This window comes from Chaetodon auriga, chromosome 8 (assembly GCF_051107435.1).
Source record: "Chaetodon auriga isolate fChaAug3 chromosome 8, fChaAug3.hap1, whole genome shotgun sequence".
Taxonomy (NCBI): Eukaryota; Metazoa; Chordata; class Actinopteri; order Chaetodontiformes; family Chaetodontidae; genus Chaetodon; species Chaetodon auriga.
This window is the reverse complement of record NC_135081.1, coordinates 19,679,714-19,702,331: the sequence shown is the minus strand read 5'-3', so window position 1 is coordinate 19,702,331 and position 22,618 is coordinate 19,679,714. Positions and strand designations below refer to the sequence as shown.

Genomic DNA, 22,618 nt, shown 5'->3' with positions numbered 1-22,618 from the left:
TGTTGCAGCAGAGCGAGTCTCTCCCAGCTCCCAGGGCTCCAACCCTCACACTCTACAAATACATCACTGAGGAGGGGAACCATCCGCGGGCTTCTGTCTGCATGGAGATGTCAGGATCCCACCGAGGGAGCCAAGTGCTCTCATCCACATTTCCAGGGGGATCTTAGATAAAGTTTAAAGACATAATTGTCAGAACCAAGACAAGCACTTAAGCAAACAGCAGGGGAAAACTGTGTGAAGGAGCAGGGTGGATATTGGACTATTCTGACGCTAAGTGCGGTGGATCAAGAGGAGGACCCGCCAAATCTGTTGGCTCTCCCGGAGAAATTGTTTGGTTAACCAAAAACAGCTTCATGAAATGCCACGTCATTTCTTATCTGTGCTGCTTTCTGCAATGTTTTGATTAACTTATCTAGTGTTCGTTCAGTTAAGCATCACTTCTAAAACAGCAACTTAATATCCAAAGCATTTTTCCTCCGTACTTAAATGGTCTCCTCAGCTGTCAGTCAACCTGGACGAGCCAAAGAGACTAATAAATGTGATTTTACTAATCACATCTGTCTCTGAACGGAGACAGCTCCTCGTTTTGAGAAACTGGATGACGAAAGTATGTTAAAGCGTCCAACACTCTTCACTCATCCCAGAAAACAGAACACCAGTCGCTTATTTGTCTGAGGACAATTGTTGGATTTACTGGGAGAAAGGTCGGGAGCGTGCTGACACAGCAGAGACGGCAGCCATCCCTGATCTCCCTTGACCCTGCCAGGGTGCGAACACATGGGTGTCACAGCAAGAGCCTCAGTGGCTTGTGTTGGGTTTCACCTGTCTGCCTTGTTGGACCTCAGCAAGATAAGGTGTGGATGTCGCCTGACAGATGTAGTGTGAGAAAAACTGTGGACAAAGACCTCTGGAGAAATCATTTTCCCTTGGCGCTTCATTTAGAAAATCCTCCAGGAGTGTGTGATTCATTTTCAGGGAATTAACTAAAAGACCAGGTTTCAGTTATGGAACTTTGCAGTGAAACCTGATTGTTGATGACGTTTATTGCTCTTTTTAGCCGTGCTAGTTGAGGGGATGGCAATGTCAGGTTGGTCTGCCACTTTGGTTCCAACCGAAACACCTCAGCAACTATTCTAAGGATTGCTATTAAATGTTGTACAGACTTTATGGTCCCTAAAGGATGAGTTCTACTGAATTCACCCAGCGCCACCAGCAGGCCAAAGTATTCACTTACACAGTGAAATATCTCCAAATCTACTCCAAGGCTGAGCACAGAATTTAATAACTTTGTTGATTTGCTGTCTTCTTCTTTACCTCCACCATGAGTTTCACTTTTGAGATCTTTAAATTGGTGGTTTCCCAACTTTCTGGTTTGTGACGCCTTAACATGAATCCGTGTCAGATGAATCAGACTTCCCATTGAGGCCACTCGCTCATTGAGCAGAGGATCACTGCTGGATTTAGCTGCAGAAAAGTCGAGAGCGTGCCGAAACCACAGAGCCGACGGCCTTGGCCGAGCTCCTTTGACCATAGTGAGGGTACATCTTCACGAGTGTCACAGCAAGAGCTTCTCTGGGTCGTGTATGGTTTCACCTGTCTGCCTTTCAGACCTAGATCTGAACAGGTAGAGGAGAATAGACCTATAGAGTCCTCTCCTTTTCTTCTTCCCTCCCCTCCCTCTTCTCCTTTCTCTCCCTCTCTTTTCTTCCTGGCCGGCTAATCTCTTCTCAGGTTTAGGATTCCCGGTCTGGGCCCTTTGAGGAGGAGGAAATATGGGGTTGGGTAAACATCAGGGCTCTCACTGCAGGGATTACAACACCCATATATCACCGTGACAACTCCCTTTTCAGCAGATGACAAGTCGCCAGGACCCTGTACGAGGAGGGATCCAATGACACTTCCTATCGCCACTGCAGACACTGATAGCGTATACCGTCACCGTTTTCACAACATCGTGTCAGTTTATGGGGATCCGGTATCTGCACATTCTCAGCCAACATCTTTAGATCGGTTCGAGGTTTTCACACATTATCGCACCTGATGTTTGGCTTGTGGGCATCTTCAGAGGGGTAACCAAGACAAACGGAAAAAGGCTCTAGAGAAGTGCTTTGATCACACGTCCTTTCAGAGAGACCGCTGCTCATTGTCCGCGACTCCATTTCACTCTCTCCTCTCGACGAAGCGAAGTGGCACACATGGCGACACGCTGCTGGACGCATTGTGCCTCAGCGGTCGGTCGTTAACTGAATAATGTGAAACCGCAGTCAGGCCTCATTTCAGAGAATCCACTTTTTATCCAAGAAGACATCAGTAAAGGTCGATGAGGTGGATCGCTTTCCCAACTTCTCTGGGATGAACTCAATTCCATGTGCTCATGCATTTGAACTGTCAAAGGTTAAAATTCAATTAGCCAAATGGCCGTGCTTTTCAAAAGAGGTGGGTGCGTCCAATAATTCCTCAGAGTGAGGCATAATGAGAGGCAAGGGACACTTAAATGTTCTCACAGTTGTTCTTCTGACTGGTGTGCAGTTGACAACAAGCAGTGAGAGCAGAGGATGAAATCATTTAGGGAGGAACAAAGAGGACTCTGGGTTTATAGTAGATAATCTTTAACAAGGCTTTGAATAAAGAAGAATTGATGTCATACCTTGTTTAACTGTTGGTGGCAATGTGAGGGCATCAGAAAATGTCAAAACCTTGGATTATAATTAAAACTTTAATCTTCGTCTGGTTCGTAAGATCTGGTTAGTTGCATTGAAAAATGAAATCACATTCAGACTTTTGCCTGAAAAAAGAGGCGTGGGAATAGGATGTGCTCAACTTTTCTTTTTTTCATACAACGTTTACAGGATTCAAATATTCAAGTACTGCATACCGGCAGCATGTCGCAGTAATGGTGCTCTGAAGCTTGCCGTTAAATCCAGAAAAGAAAGCTTCTCTGACTGCACAAATATTATTCTTAGCTTTCAGCAGACACTCCCTGACACAAAGCCTCACTGATGCCAGGTCACAACTGAGCACATTTCTCATAATATTTACCCAGTTCAGTTTTCTACAATGGCTGCCTGATATTTCAACTACTCATTTTTTATTGATAAGCGTCACTATTTGAAGCATTACTATTGCGAGATGACTTCAACCTTTAAAACCTCATCTCAGTAAGTGCTGCATGCACATATTTGTTATTAGACATGAGCCTGTGAATTCGGCTCATTGTAGCTTTTCTTCTTTTGTGTTCAAAGTTCAGGACAAATGCAGGAAACAGTGAGATATCCATAGACTGTAAAATAATGCGTGACTGTGGCGGTGAGGACACAGCCCAGCTTTCATGTCTTAAGCTACTTTTTTAGAGAACGGTCCCTCCTGAACCTTAACCAAATGGTACATGTGTGTTAAGTGTGGAGCAAGGGTCAATTAGCTTAGCTTATCTTAGCTTAGCTAAGGCTTATAACTCCAAACAAAACAACTTGTTTCTATATTTGTGTTTGTTTATGGACTTAACAAATGAGACACATTATGTAAATTAACCACCTTTATAAGTGTTGGCAGGTATATTTTTTTACTTTGAAGCTATGCTAATTGAGTCCAGGTCCCAACATCATACTTCATATGCACAGATATGAGACTGTCATCCATCTTCCAACCACTTGAAAAAATAATAACAACTAAGTTTATTTCCAAAAATGCATAATTTGGTTGCTATTTGTGGATAATCAAGCATGAAACAATTAAACTATTTAAAAAGTGAAATAAGACGGAGTTGGCATGTATCCTCTCAAAGCCACAGAATTGTTTAGTTTTTTGGGAACTTTTTTTTTTTTTTTAAACCAGGACAGCTGAGCATCCTGCTGGATGCAGCTCAACACTTTCACAGCCTGGAAGCTGCCAGTACAAACACAGTCTGACCTGCTGGCCACTCAGCAGCTCCGCCGGAGCAGTTCAGGGTTAAGTACTTTCCTCGAGAGCACCTCAGCAGCGGTCATACGGTCATCGTTCAGATGTTTTTTGTTTCACCTGCAGCTGCTGTTGCTGTAGTTGTGAGAGAGACCTCAGCAATTATATCTTTGGGGTTGGTATTGATGCCACTGTGGTGACTGCAGTCAGTTTGGTCTTGGGCTGCATCACATCAGGATCCTCAGAATGAGAACTTCAGACCAATATGATGACTGATTGAAGCTGATTGAGTTAATTTGCCATGCGCTTGCCATAATTGGTTGATGCTATGAAAAATCTATATTTCACTCCTCTGTCCAGTCAGTGTCAGTTCACCTGCCCCACATCAAACTAAACGTATCAGTCTTCATTAGATTTAATGCTTTTGTTCATCACATGACGTGATGACGTGAAAACATCAGATTTCCACAGTCAGAGAAATAAAAGTGTGTCTCCTCATTAGTTCAGTTGTAGTCATGACGTCCTGGCTCACCACGGAGCGTCTCTCCTGCTGGATTGACGTTCTGCTGAGTGAGGTCAGCAGAACAATTGGTCGCACTGGACGTCAGTGGTGGACGTCATACCACCATCAGCACCAGTTTAACCCACTTCACTGACAGTCGGCTCTGGAGATGAGAGCGTCGGAGCTCTGAACAGACTCCACTCGTCACCTGCCACCCGGCCTCACCCTCCTATCACAGTTTCATGTTTCAGTCATTTTGAGAGGAGACTCTGTAAAGTTCACAGCCTGCCATGTCGTTGCTCCTGCACTGCCTGTGTGTACAATGATGGAGCAAACAACACAGTTCCATAAACTCCATCAGAGACCTGAACTTTGTGTTGATGTGGACCATTGAGCCACTCAGTGCTGAATGGAGTACAGAACAGTAAGCGCACAAACACAAATGAGTAAAAAATGTGAACCTACACACTCTCACAAACTTGGATTTCGATGGATAAACACTTCTCTTAAGCGAAGCAGATAAACGGCTACATTGGAGCGAACATCTTATTAATGTTTGAATGTTTATTGAAACGGAGTGAACTGTCGAATCAAACAGGAAGAACATGTGTTTAAAACAGCTTAGCTAAATGTTTTCAGTGTGCTTCCCTTACAGAGATACTTTGAGACATCCAAACAGGAAAACTTGACCGTCCTTCGCAGAGAAAACGTAATCCAGGCCACTTGGCTGTGGGGAAAACACAACATGCCGACCTTCGTGTGACCAGGCTGAAAATCTCTGAAAAACGCTGAATTTTATGGCAAAGGATCCCGAGTTTTTCCGGGTAATCAGTTGCATAATCGCTCATATAGTCGGGGCGTCATTTCAGATGTTTATGGTTTTAATGCTTTCATTAAATCAACAAACACTGAGGACAAAAACAAAACAGAGCAACAAAAAATGCATTTCTAAGAACACACAAGCCATCCGCATAGATTTAACGCATCTTTCTCTAATCAGCCTGATTGCCTGAAAAATGTTCACTATGTGTGCATTACCGCCTGCTGTCAGCTCTTTTTTTTATTAAAGCCAAATACATAAAACAAACTTTGAATTTGTGAGCAATATTCATATATACTGCGCGGCTGACAGAGGAAGTGTTGGCAGGCGTCTCCACAAACATGAATAAGGCCATCTGGGAGGAATTATCCTCATTACAACCAACGGTGATTTATATATTCTATATCATGTTGTTCCACTGTCTAATAACGATAAGCATTCTATCATGGTGAAACACGCATTATCTCCGTCCACTCCCTTCTCTGCTGTCTCCGAGGAGCTGAAGCAGGATGACTAATTAACAGCATTATTCTCCATAATTCAGGGGAAAACCGTGATGTCCAACATCCGATAGCTGAATCAAACTCATATGTGTGCTAGCAGCGTATTGCATGCTCCGCTCTGAAGAACACAAAGCACCTCGTTTTAATCAGCGTGATGTCAAGGCCCGACACGTGATGCCGACTCACTGACCACAGAAGACCGGGCCTCCTCCTCCTCCTCCTCCTCCTCCGGCTCATGGTTCACCTTTTCTTTTTGCAGGAGTGAATAAACCCGACCTGCACAAACATCCCCTCGCCTCAGGCACAGAGGCTTTTACAAATGATTTGTGAAGTGATGCAGCTGCCAAGAAGCCTCATTTATCGCACTGCTGCAGTCAGTCATGAACATAAATCATGACGGATGTCATATTTAGGGCCAACAACGCCATGAATATTCAACATTTGTCTTAGGTTTGCCCTGCACATCTGGCCCAAAAGTTGGGATTTGACTTGACGGCTTTGGTAGCCTGAATCCTGACATTTCTCACTGTGCTGGATGAATAATTCCACTTTATATAATCCTGTAATTACTGAGCAGTCAGTTATGGATTTCAGGTCAACCGCATCCACCCTGATGACTCCAGCGCACACTTGGCGAGCCTCGCAGTGGATTCCCTTGACACGCAGCTTAACCGTGGAGGTTCGGCCTACACGCTTTAGACCTTAAGCACCTCTGCATCCTTTTCATCCCGCTGACATTCAGGTGAAACAATGGCGCGCAGCACACATGGCGGAAGGTGAAAAGTTGACATCCCGCCCTCTCAATCACACTGGCGGGCACACATTTATTTCCGCTCGCGCATACAAAAAGAAGACATGCCTGTTTAAGAGTGCGCACACACTCACATGAAGATGTGTGATAAAAGACAGCAACCTCGCCTGAAGCGTAAAAGCATGACAAGACATTGGAACGAGACACTTAAAAGACATTTCCCATTCTGTTTTGTTTGGCCTCTCTTAAATCTGCATTCACAGGAACTCTGAGTTCACTTTAGAGGAAACAAAAGAAAAACACGAAGAAGATGGGCAGTACCCAGAGCTTACCTTTGACTGATGGAGCTGGATGCCATAGAGGAGGACATTTCGGAGCTTGGCTGCCGAGGCAAGGTCCATGATAGCTGCTGGCTCTGCCGCCCTCCCGCTGATGGACAGCTCGTCTGAAGCGCTCAAATGCACCTATCAAAACAAAGGCAACCGCGTCCAATCAGAAAACTCTTGCCAATAGCAAGGATCTCTTACCAGAACAGCAATTATGCCTCTTTTTTGGAGCAATTACAGCTCATTGTTCAAGCATTCGTTCAAACATGTTGCAACTCTATAGGCCTGTTTATTTAAGGCCGTGTTCAGGGAGAGTAAACACCGGGTGGCTGATACACAGACCTGTCTGAGGACATAATGATTCCCTAATTCAGTTGTAAATCTTTAGGGCCTCTGGAGTTTATTTGTGCAATTAGAGCACCATGCAGACACATTGGTTCACATTACCGTGTCATCCTTAAGAGTATCCAAAGCTCAGCCGATTTCCATCACCGTCCCACTGACAGAAACTTAAGATTTATTCACCACAATGACTTTATCATATATCCTCACAAACTGCGGCAATTATGAGGAGGATCGTTTCAAACGTGTCGAGCCGTCTGCTCAAAACCTGCAATTACTACACTTAAACTTTAATATCAATCAGATGTTCGCTGTCATCAGCTGAGGCTCGGCTTGAAGAACGATTACTCAGCACATTAGCAGTTGTTCGACCTCCAGGCCACTGGTTCATATGAGAACGCTGAAACTGATGCCAAGGTGATGTTTGTGCCGACTGTCTGAAGCACACACACGCAGAAGGACAACGGCGTGAACGACACCATCAAAACTATGTCATTTGGTGTAGCAACCTTCTTGAAGCCAAAACAATGAAGTTACTTGGATTTAATATTCATTGAGTTACAAACATTAACGTCTTGGGGCTGAAACTAAAACCACTTCTCTACATTAGGCCACTAGGCAGGTCTACTGGTGTGATTAAAGGGGTGATTAACTCTAAAAAAAAGAGAGCAGAGTGCGATGAAATGCATCCACAGGACACGTTCTGCTCTTTGATTAGAGCTTGTTCGAGGAAGTTAATCGTTTCATTATCTCGAGGTAACAAAGCTTGTCTTCTCGTGACAATCTCATGACAACTAAACGCTGATTTCTCAAGATCATGGAATAATTATGGAGAAGAATAATCAGAGGCATCATTAGAGCAGACAGTCTCATTTTACTGTCGACAAAGAGACGTAAAAGCCCGTCACCGTTCAGCGACATCCGCAGCATCTCCACGTGTGAGCTGGGTTTTTATCAACTAAATTACAGGGTAGCTAATGTGGCGGGATGTCACATGAACTGGATGGATCATTCTGATGCGTTGATCAATAATGGAAACTCCTTGATCTGACGTTTTCAGCTTAAATCAGTTGCTGTGGTCAAGATGACATCTATGCATGCTGGCAAGCTTCTCCTCATCTCTGACAATCAGTCTAATTAAATAAGAGGAAACGATCTTCTGTTTAATAAAAGGATGATTACCTTCAAAATAATGGCATTAAAAAAGTAACTGCAAGCATTTTCAGCTTCTGTACCACAAAGTGAAAGCTGTTGACCGGTTTCTGTTTTTCTTGGACTTCCCTGACTTTAGCAGAAGAAGGTCAAAACTACAAACACTCAACTTAAACGACGATGACATGATGAATGGAGAAGCGGAGGAAAAGAAAGGCTCGTTGGCCAAGTCCATTATTGATCTTACACAACAGCCAGATATCGTTGAAACAAAGCGACTGTGTTAAAATTCTTTTCTTTTCTTTGATTAATTTTGTTTATTTGGAGTTACTGTAATCCTTCCAACTTAGTTTCAACAGTGAATCCGAACAGTGACCTGAAACACGTATTGCTGCCAGTCACAGAGAAAGCCTCGTCTGTGGTGTCCATATAATAAAAAATAAGTGTAGAAGGCCTCAGTCAGACGTGTGGCAGACATAAGGAGGTAATATCAACAACAGGAGGTTCGGTCTTTACTTTCAAACAGTGACCTCCATCAAACGGTCGCGCAGACTTGATTTGCTTGACTGAGTTACACACATTAACATCTTGGACCTGCCATCTAAAAGCACTGATGTCTACCTGAGGCCACCGGGCAGGTCTGCTGGGATGACTGCCCTCGAGGCCACCGCCTACGCTTCAAACTCAATTATCCCCCTGCTGATCACTACCATGTGATCAAACCTGTGATAAACGATGGGGTGGACGTGCAACAATGTGCTAAAAAAAAAAAGAGGTGGGAAAGAACTGGCGGTGAACTGAGAGTCAACTCTTACAGCCGTGAAACTCGGCGGCTGCTTCGCGTTTCTCGTAGTCACAACTTCCCGGTTGACACGTATTCTGACGTGACCATGAAATCAGGTTAGACAAGGAGGGGAAGCAGACTGTGAGCGATCCCTTATAGTCATGGACCGTTTTCCTCTTTTAAATGGACATTGCTTTGGTAAAGTTTGTCAGTTTGGGATAATTTACATCATGTATTATAGAAATCTGTGGAGCTGCAACTCGATTTATCAATTAATTGAAAAAACAAGCATTAAATTAACGATTTAGTCTATAAAATGTTGGAAAAGCAACAGTCCAACAATAGAATCTGGAATTAGCAGTTGATTTGTTTGATAAATGACTTAAATGACTGATTATCACAATTCCAGTTCAATCAAAAGGGCTGTTGATTGATTCATCATAATTATTTTAGCTCTCATGATTTGTTTTAACTTGCATTATATTGCACATACATATACATGGTCGTTAGTCACCCTGAAACTTTTAGATTTCTATTACTTTTCAGAAGTTTTGTACACCTGTATCTACTTTTAAACACTTGTTGTCCTGTTTTATCTTTATTGTTTTTTATCTATTAGTGTGTATATTTATACTGTATGAGCTGTACATATGATGAAAATGACAAAGTTTAATGACTTAATAAAGCAGAACAGAACAGGAAAGGTTAAACAGTAAGAGAAAAAAGGAATAGAAGTAGAATAGAAAAGAGCAGAATGAAGAATAGAGAAATATAAACTAGAACAGAAGGAGACAGGTCAGAAAAGAGTATAATAGAAAAGAGTCGAGTGGAGTACAACAACACGAAACATATTAAAACTGAACAGTTTGGAGTCGAACTGACAACAGAGCAGAGCAGAACAGGACAAAGTAGAACTTCATAGAGCACAATAAAGTAGAACCGCATCAGCTGGAGAGAGAAATAACAGAACAGACAAATAAAAGAACAGCGTAGAGCAGAGTAGAGTAGAATCATGTGGCAGCTGACATGCTTTTGTTCTGGTGTGGTCGATCCCTCCAAAATCCAGCTTCAGACTGCGTTTACATGTGTAAATCCCTGTGTGTGTGTGTGTGTGTGTGTGTGTGTGTTCCAGTCTCATTAAAAACTCTGAGAAATGAGAGCCGGGCTTCAGTGGAGTAATGCTGCGTGACATCTTGTCGGCCTCTCTAGTTTATTTCTTTCTAGTTACCTGGACTTGTTTTGGCACTCGCTCTGTGTGTTAGTTGAAGAGGTCAATTTTCCAAATTTAAAGAGGGCGAACAGGCCTTCCCTGCAAATATTTAAAGGCATTTTGGGGCAGATTTGATCAGTTTGTTTGAGGTTTTTCCTTCGGGGAGCTCTCAGCCGGCGTTGCTCTGTTCGCGGTGGATGTTGGTGTTTGAAGCGAGGTAACAGTAAGCCGGGCCGAGCTGCGGCGCTCTCCTGGGAGGTGTAGGGTTTCCTAACAGCTACAGAGCTCATCAAGGTACCCGAGGTGGAATACAGGTGACGTTTTTACAAGCGCGAAAAAAGAAAAGCTTCGGCGTGCCCTGTAGTGCACGTATCTCCAAGAAACCGAATCTGTCCTGTGCCAGATGTCTGTTTTTATGAACATGCGAAGAAAAGTTCATTCAGAGTGTGGGAAATGATACCGAGACGTGTTTGAGATCCAGCACACACAGACCTACAGTAGCTCTTTATACACTCGCTGACATCAGGGTCCATTTTCAAGGAGACTCGAGGTCTGATGTAAACCTGATGTTCCACCGCTGCAAGCCTTTAGGACACTTCTCCCTTTGCACAAACATGCATTTCAGGGGTCATTTCAGTTTCTCTAACATCCTACAAAGGCCATCAAACTAACCTCCGCCATGGCTGGAGCTGCTTCTCTTTGGCGAGGCGTCTCATGACAGATGGTAGTGATGATGATGATGATGTTGATGATGCTACTCGCAGCTGGTTTTCCAGGTTCGGGTCTGTCAGTTTTGAGCAGAATTGAGTCTTTGCAGGAGTCGGTTCTGAGCAGAGCTGCGTTCAGTGGTAGGTTGTTCCAAACAGATGGAGCAGAGGGAGGTTGTTGTAGCTTTGAGCTCAGTGTCAATCAGCAGGTTCCACATTAAGCAGCAAATATGTTCAGTTCCTTTGTTTACTTTTCACGTCCTGAAACCAGCACATTTCTTCTCTTTTGTTCTTGAAGAAACAGGAACACGCTCAGTGTTCCCTCTTTCCAGTTTCCACTGCTTTAATTTCGCTTCACATGATTTCACGTTTGAACGCAGAGAGCTGAGAAGCTGCTGGAGCTCTGAGAGGTTCTTGCTAATGTCCACCACCAAGGCCAAATCACACAGAAACTTGCTCTCGCTGAGTTTCCACGTCAAGTTTTCCTTCATCTCTGTGAATTATTCCAGACAAACAGACACTCTGGAACATTTTTACTTTGTCTGGTACAAGCAGCTCCACAGCAACAACAAGGAAAACCTTCACGAATTCTTCTGGATGAGGGTCCAGCTTCTTCTTCTTCTTCTTCTTCTTCTTCTTCTTCTTCTTCTCTGTCAGAATGTGGTGTGTGAAAGCTGCTCGTTGGGCATCCAAACACCACTGAAGAGCGTTCACTTTATCCTCGCAGGCTCCGAGCTCGAGGTGAGTCTTTTTCATCACTGGAGCCTTTTAAAAAATAACCATTTGTCCATTTCTCTTGGAAAATGCGACACTCTGCATCCACTTTGCTGTTGCCCTGAAGGATGTCATCAATGACACATCGGTCGCTATGTAGCCACTATGTGTGTGTTGCGTTCAGGGACCAGTCAGAAGGAAGTGCTGATCTACTATTTTGTGTTATTTTTGTTTACTGTCAACAAACACTGCGGGAGGAGCAGGTGAACTTCTTTCTTTGTCTGTTCAACTGTTTTCACTACAGCACTGCTCGTACTAATCACCAATCATTATGGTTATTTCCAAGAAACCACTGTTCCTGCTGCATCCAAGGTGACTGTAGAGGCTGAATCCCTGCTGTGCTTTATAAACAGCTGATATAGTTGAGCACAACAGCCATAATCTTAAAAAAAAAAAATCACAGAAGAGCAAGTGAAGTAATGAGTATGAGATTTACACAGATGCCTTTGTTCAGGCGTGACAAAGACAGTCGATCCTGCACTAATGAAAGCTGCTGTGTGTGGACTTACAGCTTTATTGGAAGGACACAAATCAAGGCAGCAGTTTAATTGAGTAATGTGTGTGACATTTGCTCTCATTACACTGGATTTGTCGGGGTTTTTTTGGTTAAAACACACAATCGAGAACAGGCTTTCCAGCTTCTGTTGGCCTCATTAACAAGCTCTTGTCCACTGAGCCAAGTTAAAAAAAAGCTGAGAACAGCTTTTATAAATTCAAGAAATTACGTTTCTCCTTGTAGCTCTACACGTCAGAGTTGCTGTGCAGTCGATTCGCGAGAGCCATTCTTCTTCACTGGTTTACAAATCTGTCCTTCAGACAACAACAAACAGCCGACTCACAGCAAGGACTGGAGTCTGAAGAGTGTCGGACAGATTTTCAGTCATTCTAACAACACAGCTTTTATGAACGCAGCCACAGTGTGTCGGTCAGTCCGCCACTGTGGTCCAGACTGAAACTATTGGATGGATTACCATGAAATTCTGCACAGACATTCATGATCCTCATGTGACGTATCTTAGAGACTTTGATCCTGACTTTTCATCTGGAGCCACGGCAAGGTTCACCTTTGTGGTTCTGACTGAAACCACCAACATTTGGATGGATTGCCACGACATTTGGAACAGATCTTTATGATCCCCTTCAGGGTGAATTGTAATCACTTTGGTGATCCCTTAACTTTTCTTCTAGAGCCAGCATCAGGTCGAAACACTTCAGACTCAGTGCAGTACTACAAAACTTCCCATCAGCCTCAGCTGTACTTTGTGTGTAGCACTCATTAGCAAATATTAGCATGCTTGCACGCTAAACTAAGCATTACACCTGCATTACTTTAGCATGTTAGCATTCGCGTTATGAGCATGTTAGCATGTTGCATTTGGCTCAAAGCACCGCTGCACCTACCTACAGCCTCAAGAAGCCACTACAATGGTCTTAAATCTTTTTTGTAAAATAATGGCTGCAGCATTCATGTGCCAGCTCACCCAAATAATGACCAGCGGGTGGAGAAGAGCCCGATTCGCTGCCTCCAAATCCGTCAGCAAGGCCTCCACTTCAGACAGGCAAGAGCGGTCGACCTGTAGACCAGGAAAATCAAAAACCAGACAAGGACTGTTGAGCTAAGATAAAATCTTAGTCCATGAAAATAAGAACTATGTCAGAAGCTTTTAAATCTACACACTCCTTTGGCCAAAACACATCATGAATATTTACATGGACATGTTTTCATTTCTCAGAAAAGTTGTAGCTAAAATGGGAACTTACAGAAACCTGGATGAAGTTCCACTCCTTTAACAGATACCTGGTGTTTTCTCCCATTAGATCTGGGATGATATCCAGCTCCTGCGAGACGGAGATACGCAAATGTTAAATATTCCTCTTGTTACAGGATCCAAAAGCGCTGCTGCACCCAAGTCCTAATGCAGCTGATGTGATTGACCTCAGTGCTCAAAGGTCAAGAGCCTCCTGGTTTTTGTTTCAGCCACTTCTTCAATCATTTAGTGTGAGAGTACAAACCACCTGTTTTCCTGCCACGAATGATTCTGTGATTAGAGAAAAGGAATAAGACAAATATCTAAATACGCTCGGGGAGTACGCAGCTGAGTGGCTTATTTCCATCATCTGCAATCAGAAGCTTATTAGAACAAATGGAAGAGATTAAAAAAAAAAGAAACTGGGCTCTACTTTACGTCTGAACTGGCAGGAAAATTCTGTCATATGCAAAAGCCGGGGACAGCGATCAGACGCGAGCCAACTGAAATTTCATTATGCTGCAAATTGAGTCAAAGACCGACTCCGTCCAAGAATCGTAAAAGCTTTTTTGCTCAAAGAACCAGGACATTTAGGTCCTGATCTTTCCATTCAGTTTCGGCCTTGGCACACGAGTGACATGAGGCAACCGGATAGCACGCCATGTCCACCGTGTCCGTTCTACATTCATCTTTGTTGTGCCTCTAATTACAGCCTGGTACTACAATTTCACACACGCAGGAAACAAACACAGAAATAAACATCCAGAGTCTGAGTTTGGCATTGAGATACAGTTGTTCTACCCATTAAAATAACAGAAGGTAATTGGAAATGTGAAATGGATATGGGAAACATATGTCGGAGGGTTAATTGGTCTTGAAAGATAACTGCCCATGGCTTCAGGAGGAAAATCATTTCAGTCCGAAATGCAGATTTGCCGGGTTTAAAAAATTTGACGTGATCTAAACCAGGTTGGGCATGAAATCCCAGAGTAGGAATGTTTATTTAAATTTAGGCATGGCCTGAAGAGCCAAGAAGCCGCAGAGGCTCGCCGACCAAAACCACTGCGAGGACACGAGGAAAACAACGTTTCAGAGCTCAGCACAGCAGCGAGCCACCCACTGAAATGAATTTTAAACGCGTGAAAGAAGACACTGAATTTACTGTTTTAAACGAAGATGGGTCGACTTTAAAACAACTCAGTGTTTAAACATTAAAAATCCAAATAAAAATTATACTTGAAGCTGTGATATTTGGGTGTTATGGCTAAGTGGAAATAAGGTGTATCACTACACTTATGACATCCAGTAATCACAGAGCAGCAATAGCATCCATGTGCTATTGTGTTTCTGGCCACGTGACAAGTAAATTACATATTCACTCTCTTATAGCTTTGTTTGGGTCGCCACCATCTCCTGAGGGAAGCATCAGTCAGGGGTTTTGCTGCTAAAGCCTTACTTGGTCTGGTATGACTGTTAGCTTACAGTGGCGACTGTTAGCTAATGTTAACTAGCTTTAGATAGATACTGCTGTGCAACCGACAGTGCTGACTCTTCTCGACTTGGTATTCAGCAAACGTTACACATGGTGGTATTAAACAGGACTCAGTGTTTTCAGCCACTGTGTGACCCTGTATTTAGGCAGCGTGATGCTTTGAGCTAAATGCTAACATTAGAATGCAAACGCCCTGACAATAAGTGTGCTAGCATGCCAAATTTAGCTAATTAGCATTGAACACACACACAGTTAAGGCTGAAGCTGAAGTTTGGTCATAAATCAAAGTAGTGGACAAATTAACCTGATGTGACCTGATGATGAGGCTAGTTGAAAGTTCCTGAGGGGAACATGAATGCGTGCACCAAATTTCATGGCAGTGCTGAAGGAAAAGTCAGAGGATCACCAAACTGGTCAGCTTCATCATCTGGGAACCATGAATGTCTGCTTAAAATGAAAGCTGGTGAGATATTTCAATCTCAACCAAAGACAGAGCAGCACTGCCATCCTAAAAATGTATGTTAAGTTTACAAATTTCATATTCTTTTGTATTTGTGGTTGATTTATACTGCATATTGTACATATTTCTTACATATTTTTACATATTTCTTACTTCCTTTTTCTATTTTATTACTGTTGCATAATTGGAGTGACTACAACTCACCCAATTTCCCCTCAGGGATCAATGACGTATTCTGATCCTGATAAGTATTTTTCTGTTTTTATTTCAGGTTCCTGGCTGATGAGAGCAGCAGAGAGAGATTTTAACCGTAAGAGAAAAAAAGCTGCAGCCACATTTAGTGCTGATATAAATAATAACAGCGTGTTTATCACATTAAGAGGTCGAGTCAGTAATCTGAAAAAGCATTTGGCAGGTAAACTTGGTAAACTGAGACCAATCAGAATAATTTTTTTATCGCTATCAGCGGCTGACAGAGACACAAAAGCTCTTTTCCTGCTGCGGTTTGTCTCCTCGCTCTTTGCCTAACTGACAGACCCTCTCACAGGTTGAGGTTAATCATTAAAAACCTTCACTGAGTTGATACATGAGTGTGAGGATCTTTGATCTGGACTGGATATGATCATACATCAAGATAAAAGGATTCACGATAAGGAGAATACAGGGGAGGTGATTCAGCAGAGTTTTTTAATGAAATACTTCTTTCCTCGTTCGTGTACTCGGGTCCCCATAAAACGTCTCGTCTGGGTTTCAGCCTTTGTTCTAAAATCACTGAAGCCAAATGTTTGAATAATTCATGGCTCACAATTACACAACAAAAGATGAAAGTAGGAAAGAGCAGCTAAAAAAAGGTTCAACTCTGCAGATATTTAGTATTTTGGCACGATAAAACATCCTGGTTTCTTTTGTGAGACACAGTAACACAACAATGCTTGATATTTGGTCACAGTTACACAATTATTTATCCCACTGAGGAGCCCTTGAGCAAGGCCCTGAACCCCAGACTGATGCTCAGTGATCAGAAGACAAACTGGTCGTACTGGGCGGCGTCCAGCTGTGACTGAACAGGCTGCTCTCACTGAGACTTCCCTGGATAAACAAAGGTGAAGAGAAATGCTTCCTGCTGTAATATTTTCAGGAGATTAATTTCTGGATAAATTTCACATCAACTGACAATTTTTCCTTTTTCTCTGTAAGCCGGGATTTAAACTGCATCAAATGGAAACTCTCCGAAAACATCCTGCTGAGAGAATCCCTTAATCACATTCTTACTGTGAGCGTCTTCCTCTTACTCACACATACTGCCAAATCCTCCACCTGTGCGCACACACACACACACACACACACACAGCTGAGCTTGGGCGGCCCAGTCTTGCTTATCCCTGTATTAGATTCACGTAATGGCACTGGGACAAAGGTAATTCTTCATCTTCCGCTCCTTCCACTCGCCTTTCATCTCCCCCTCCATTCCTCCTCCCTCCCAAACTCCCTGAAAAGGATGTATCTGGTTCCGAACACGCTCACCGGAAAAACACAGCCCCACCGGCCACCTGAGCGCGGGCGGGAATGGCTCCAATCAGCCGATCCAAGGAGACTGATACCGACCCCAATCCGTCTCTGGGGCCCGGTCCAGCGCCGGACAGCGAGATCCGCCCGTTTGACACCGGCTGATGAAGGACTTGGAGCAAGTTTAAAGGAAGATGGTTAAAGGTGGAACACGGAAAGACGTAATGCGGCGTGCTCCGCCGGCCCCTCGCACCGTCAACAGCTACACTCAGAGAATATATACACACGAGGATGATCCAGGAAACACGTTTCTATACATGAAGCCATGTGTGGGCCATTTGTCAGCCTGGGTGTCTGCACTGGAAAAGGGGAACAGGTGATGGGCATGAAATAAAAGCACATAAAGGGATGGAAACAATATAGCAAACACCTGTGTAATCTCATGTGATCCAATAAAAAGCCCTGTAACATTTTGTGAGGCCTATAAAATCTGTGTCAGAGAGGTGTTGATCCAACTCTCTCCTCTCTTTTCAGGCTTTACTTTTGCTTTACGTTGTCGTCACTTTGTTTCTCCATTAGCAGTTTATACAGGAGCGGGAAAAACAGCTCAAACCCCTTTCAGTCAAGTGCGTGGGTTTGATTTCAGGGTCAAGTCAGAGGTTTTCTAACATAAAAGGGAAAGCTACATATCTGCTCTGTCTCAATCCCACACTGCATCATTAGTTTCAGGAAAAAATCCGTAAATAAAATAAACAGTTCAATATGTTTTCTGAGGCAAAACCCAGGGCAAAGAAAGCCCACAAACCACTGGCTCTGCTTGTAAATTTCTGTGAGCTCCTGACAAAAGTGAAGGTGTTTCAGATAAGCACAACAACATTTTTATCAGCTCCTCTTCTCTCACCTGAGATTCAGCAGCTGGGCAGTAAAAAGAGACTGTTGGAGAGATTTTAGAGAAACAAGCTCAAACTGTAAAAGTGGAGGAGGGCCATGTTTTTTGAAGGGTGAGGGGTTCGTGTCTCCTCTGCCGTGAGTGGAAATGAACACCTTGGAAAACAAATGGCCAGAAAAAAGTCAAATCAAAGTACTGACAGAAGCTTCTCATACCGTCTGTCAGCTTAATCCTCCTCTCTCTGCAGCTTGACAATAAATCGCCAAATATGCAACTTCCTGAAGAGCCTCTGAGCTACAGAGAGCGACAATGAAATACTGCATTTAGCTATCGGACAAAGTACGAGTGTATGAAATGACTCAAGAGCTGCGACTCGTCTTTTTAAGCCTAAAAGTATTTGATTCTCAAAACTTACAGCGTATTCCTTTAACAAAAGAACATGAGGCAGTATTTGTTGCAATGTTGTTATACTGAAATAAGGCTGTACAGATGGTCATAATATTATGTCTTTTGTCTTATGTCTTTTTACACACCTTTACTGTCGGGCTAATTTGTCTGTCTTACACATCAATTTCGCTTCATCGCTTCCTCGTTCTAAACACAGCCTTACACAAAAGCTTTTCTTTCCTACAGACCCAAAACCTGCAGCCCATTTGTAGTCACCAAGCTCATTTCTGTGACATCCTTTCTTCTTCTTTCATTTCAAAGCGAGGCAAGAAGTCGCTGGAGTTAAAAGTTACGAGGCTTGCTCAAGGGAAACCCAACAGTTGTTGAGGTAAAGGAGAGGATTTCACATGAGGAGCCTCAGCGTGGTCGGCGCTGTCGGACCGAATATCTCAGACCGTCACTCACGTGCTGTTTTACATATGGATACTGTTTTCCATTGTCTATTAGGAACAATTTTACAAATTAAATGGAGGATGTTTGTAACATGGGAATCTGACGTGCCCCCACAAAAAGCTTCAGAGTGAAAGGGAGGGATATGATCTATGGTGGAAACTGGGAGCCTGTCAAGTCGGACTGAGCAGAGGTGGTAGAAGGATGAGGAGGAGGAGGTAAGAACTCATCACTAAACACTCAATTAATCAAGCAAACTCCCACAGTACAGGAAATATGACTGCCATCTGCTCTCCTGCATGCAGGGGAGTGAGAGGTGGAGGTCGGGACGGAGGGAGAAAATGAGGAGGAGGAAAGCTGCAGAGAGTGGATGTCCCAGACAGGCTCCATTAGAGGCCTGACCACAGATGGCAAGTCTCACCGCCGGGCCACCCAAGTGGAGCTCGCATCGAGTTTGTGGGGGGACTGGCGGTCCGGTGACAGGGAGATAGAGGAAAATAAAAATGGCAAACTCATGACGATCTTCAGTACCGCTGTCGACAACACAGCCAGCGTTTTAATCGGCTGTGACACTCTTACCATGTCGAGAGCTCCAACGGCCTTCTGGAGGACGTCCGCCAGCGCCACAGCCTGCGCAGATCCACCTGTGAGAATACAGGCCGACCGCGACAGCGTCTCTGAGGGACAAAGACAAGACACTGGTTTAAATTCCTGTGAGAAGGTTCACCTGCATGAACACAAACAAACAGCAAATTATAAATCTTCCAGCAATTAGTCTGGTACCATCAGCAAAGGTCCACTGGACAAAAACAATCCTAACTGTGTAATACTGTATACTGTGACATCATGAAACAAAGATATTATGTAACATCAAATATTTTCTAAATCTCATACTGTTGCAACCCTAATGGAGAACAAATTGAAGAGGTTGGTTGAAGTAACCGAAACCAGTGGTACCAGAAATGGCTGCTTTGCAGCTCTGTGGCTAAATTCTGAGTTTGTGGTCAAAAACAAAATGACATTAATGACGATGAGCAATTCGTACGATGAGAAAAACATCAACTCATGACGGCGCTGCGGCAGAAACGGAGGACGTTCGGTATGACTCCCTCATTTAAAAGCCATCTAGTGTCCAAACAAACACACACTTCTAACCTGGATACACACAGCCACATGTACGCCTGCACGCACACACACGGATCCTGTGGTGTGTGGAGCGTATGCGAGTGTGCGTGAGCACACAGAAACACAAACACACACAACCTGAAACGCTCGACAGTTTGTCACACTGACAGACGTGAGAACTTTCCTCCACGTCGTCTCTGAGAAACACAATGAATTCATTCACATCAGAGGCTCTGGGAATAATCACCGCGCACCTTATGTCATCATCAAACAGGTAACTGTTGGTCCAGGTGCTGACGGGGTGAGATACAGGCCTGTGTTTATTTCCATTTTTCTGATTGTGATAGTCTGTCTTGTGCTGACTTGCTCTCTGTTGTATTCACAGGCTGCTTCCAGCCGCCCTGTTCCAACCACGCTGAACAATGCTGCAAAAAATGTCAGCAAGAGGCCATTTTGTTTCTTTCTATTCAAGTCTGACTCTAACCTGCCAACAAGACAAGACAAAAACTCCTACCTGTTCATTTCCGAGCATTTAAGCTGTCTGAGAAGAGCGACTGCCTCGGCCTCCAATGTATACACATGGAACATACATGGAAACTTCATGTGTGTGTATGAGAAGATGAAAGGACTTACACAGTGCATACAGGCAATGATGTATACAGAGGGTAACTCACCTTTGATGATGGACTCTGCAGCAGCCAAATCCTGTTTGTAGGTTACCTGGAGGACAGAATGACTTGGTGTTAAAGGATCAGTTCACCCGCATTACAACAAGCAAAAAAACACCAAACTTGCTACCTATAGAGGTGTCTGGCCATGCAGATAGTTTTGGTTTTATATGTCAAGATTGTGAGACATCTGAAAAATAACCCACGAGCCAAACACGCTGAAGGTGGAAACTGTGACCTTGAATCTATTATCAGACAAAGTGGGTTCATCTTCTTGGTTCCTCAGAAGCAGCAAACTCATACAGGAGTGCACAAGGTGACGTTTAGTTATAGATTCGGGTGCTGTGGATTCACAGATTATGGAACTATTTGGCAGAAAGAGAAGAGGGGAAACCCAGAACTCGTAAAGCCCAACCTGTGGTGTGGGGTCACGACTTCCTGTTCATCAACATCAAGAGGTCGGGGAACACCCCTCGGAATAACCCGGAGCGAGCGGGGCGTTGTTGCTGGAAAGACGAGCTGTTCCTCAAATCTTACTTAAATGCCTTTTTTCAATGCTCTGTGCACCACAAACAAAATTCTGTCCGAGTTCATTACAGTGGGGTGGAGACAGAAAACTCCAAACTTCAGGACATAAAACCAAAACTATCCTCCTGGCTTGATAACATCAAGTCTAACTAAAAAAAGATGTCCGTCCATAACAGGGGCGAAGTAGCTGTTTGAGGCAGACAGTTACATGATCTGATAGAGGGTTAAGCACAGAGCATTACATTTAAGCTAATTGCTACATGCTAATCCCAGACGTCACATTCAATATCTTAGTGCTTCCTCTTTTGCCAGCGCCTCTCACTTTCAATCCATGAGCTTTGCTTGCGTCCGTATGATAAATCAGCAGCAGGCTCACAGCTGTGCTCGCCAAAATGTCACCAAATCCACAACCTAAACCAGGCCCCTGGCGAGCTCACCTTCCACAATGTTGGCGGACCCTGGATGAGCTTGGCATTGGTGCCACAGTACTGCAGAGCCAGATGGAGACACTCGGTGCCATACTCAAAGTCTGACTCACTGCACTGCAGAGGGGACACAGAGGAGACAAGAGGCTGAGGACAGTTGTTGACAACAATATATTTCCACTCTGGTGCGCTGTGTTGTTCCACTGCAGCGTTGGAGCTGCGACCAATTGGACGCCCTGTTAGATTCACATAATACTGACAGATACATGTAGCCATAATCTATAATATGCTGTGTATTTCAGACAGATGTCAATTTCACCATTACAGGGCTGAATGGTCCATCACATAAACCCCATTTAAAAATGGTGTAACATCTAACTGACTTAAACATAAACAAGACTACGGCGGCCATTTTCCTCTGACATCTCCCAGGCTGGGAAGCTCAAATGCTATTGACAAAAGGATAATGTCAGAAAAATGTAGGAAATATCATCTCTCTGCTTTCCAGTTATCAGCAGAAAAGACAATGGACAGTGAAAATCCAGAGGGACATTGGGTCACATTTCAAGGTAAAACAACATACTTAATAACCCATTAGCTACCGTCAGATAACAGCAGACGTTAGCTAGCCTGATTACATTCAGTGTGTTTTGCTTCCAGGCTTAAATAAATGTCTCTAAGATGTGCTCTGAATTAATCTAAAGCTTTCCTATCGTATTGAGTAACACCACCAAACACTAGCTAACTAACGCCAGCTGGGCAGTGGTTGAATGCTAACGTTAATTCATCCAGAGGAGACCATGAATGCACCATATTTCATGGCACTTAATCCAACAGTTGTCGAGACATTTCACTGAAAACCACACATATCAACTTCATGGTGGCTCTAAAGAAAGTCAGTGGATCATCAAGGTCAGTAGGATTCATCCTCTGAGGACCATAAATATCTGATGATCCATCCAGTAGATTGAGATGTTTCAGTCTGGAAGTGTTGGACCCACTGACAGCCAACAGACAGACCAATATTTTAATTTCTAGAGCCACTCAACTCAATTTTTAGAGCCAACAGCAGGGGTTAAAGTTTTTTTTTTTTGGAAACTGAATCTGATGTAAATATTTCACAGCGATTAGATTATGAGATACAAATGTTGAGATTTTGGTCTGAGGGTGCTGCA

General features: G+C 43.6%; 1 protein-coding gene across 1 annotated transcript in view; it reads right to left on the bottom strand.

Annotated features, from left to right (window-relative positions):
* The window catches only part of crppa (CDP-L-ribitol pyrophosphorylase A), a 47,012-nt gene that overhangs the window by 12,544 nt on the left and 11,850 nt on the right, over nucleotides 1–22,618 (bottom strand). The window contains exons 4-9 of the mRNA XM_076737790.1: nucleotides 21,456–21,560; nucleotides 20,497–20,542; nucleotides 19,277–19,374; nucleotides 13,527–13,604; nucleotides 13,247–13,339; nucleotides 6,803–6,934 (exon numbers count right to left, since the gene is read on the bottom strand). Coding sequence (XP_076593905.1) covers nucleotides 6,803–6,934; nucleotides 13,247–13,339; nucleotides 13,527–13,604; nucleotides 19,277–19,374; nucleotides 20,497–20,542; nucleotides 21,456–21,560 — 552 coding nt within the window. The remainder of the gene's footprint in view (nucleotides 1–6,802; nucleotides 6,935–13,246; nucleotides 13,340–13,526; nucleotides 13,605–19,276; nucleotides 19,375–20,496; nucleotides 20,543–21,455; nucleotides 21,561–22,618) is intronic.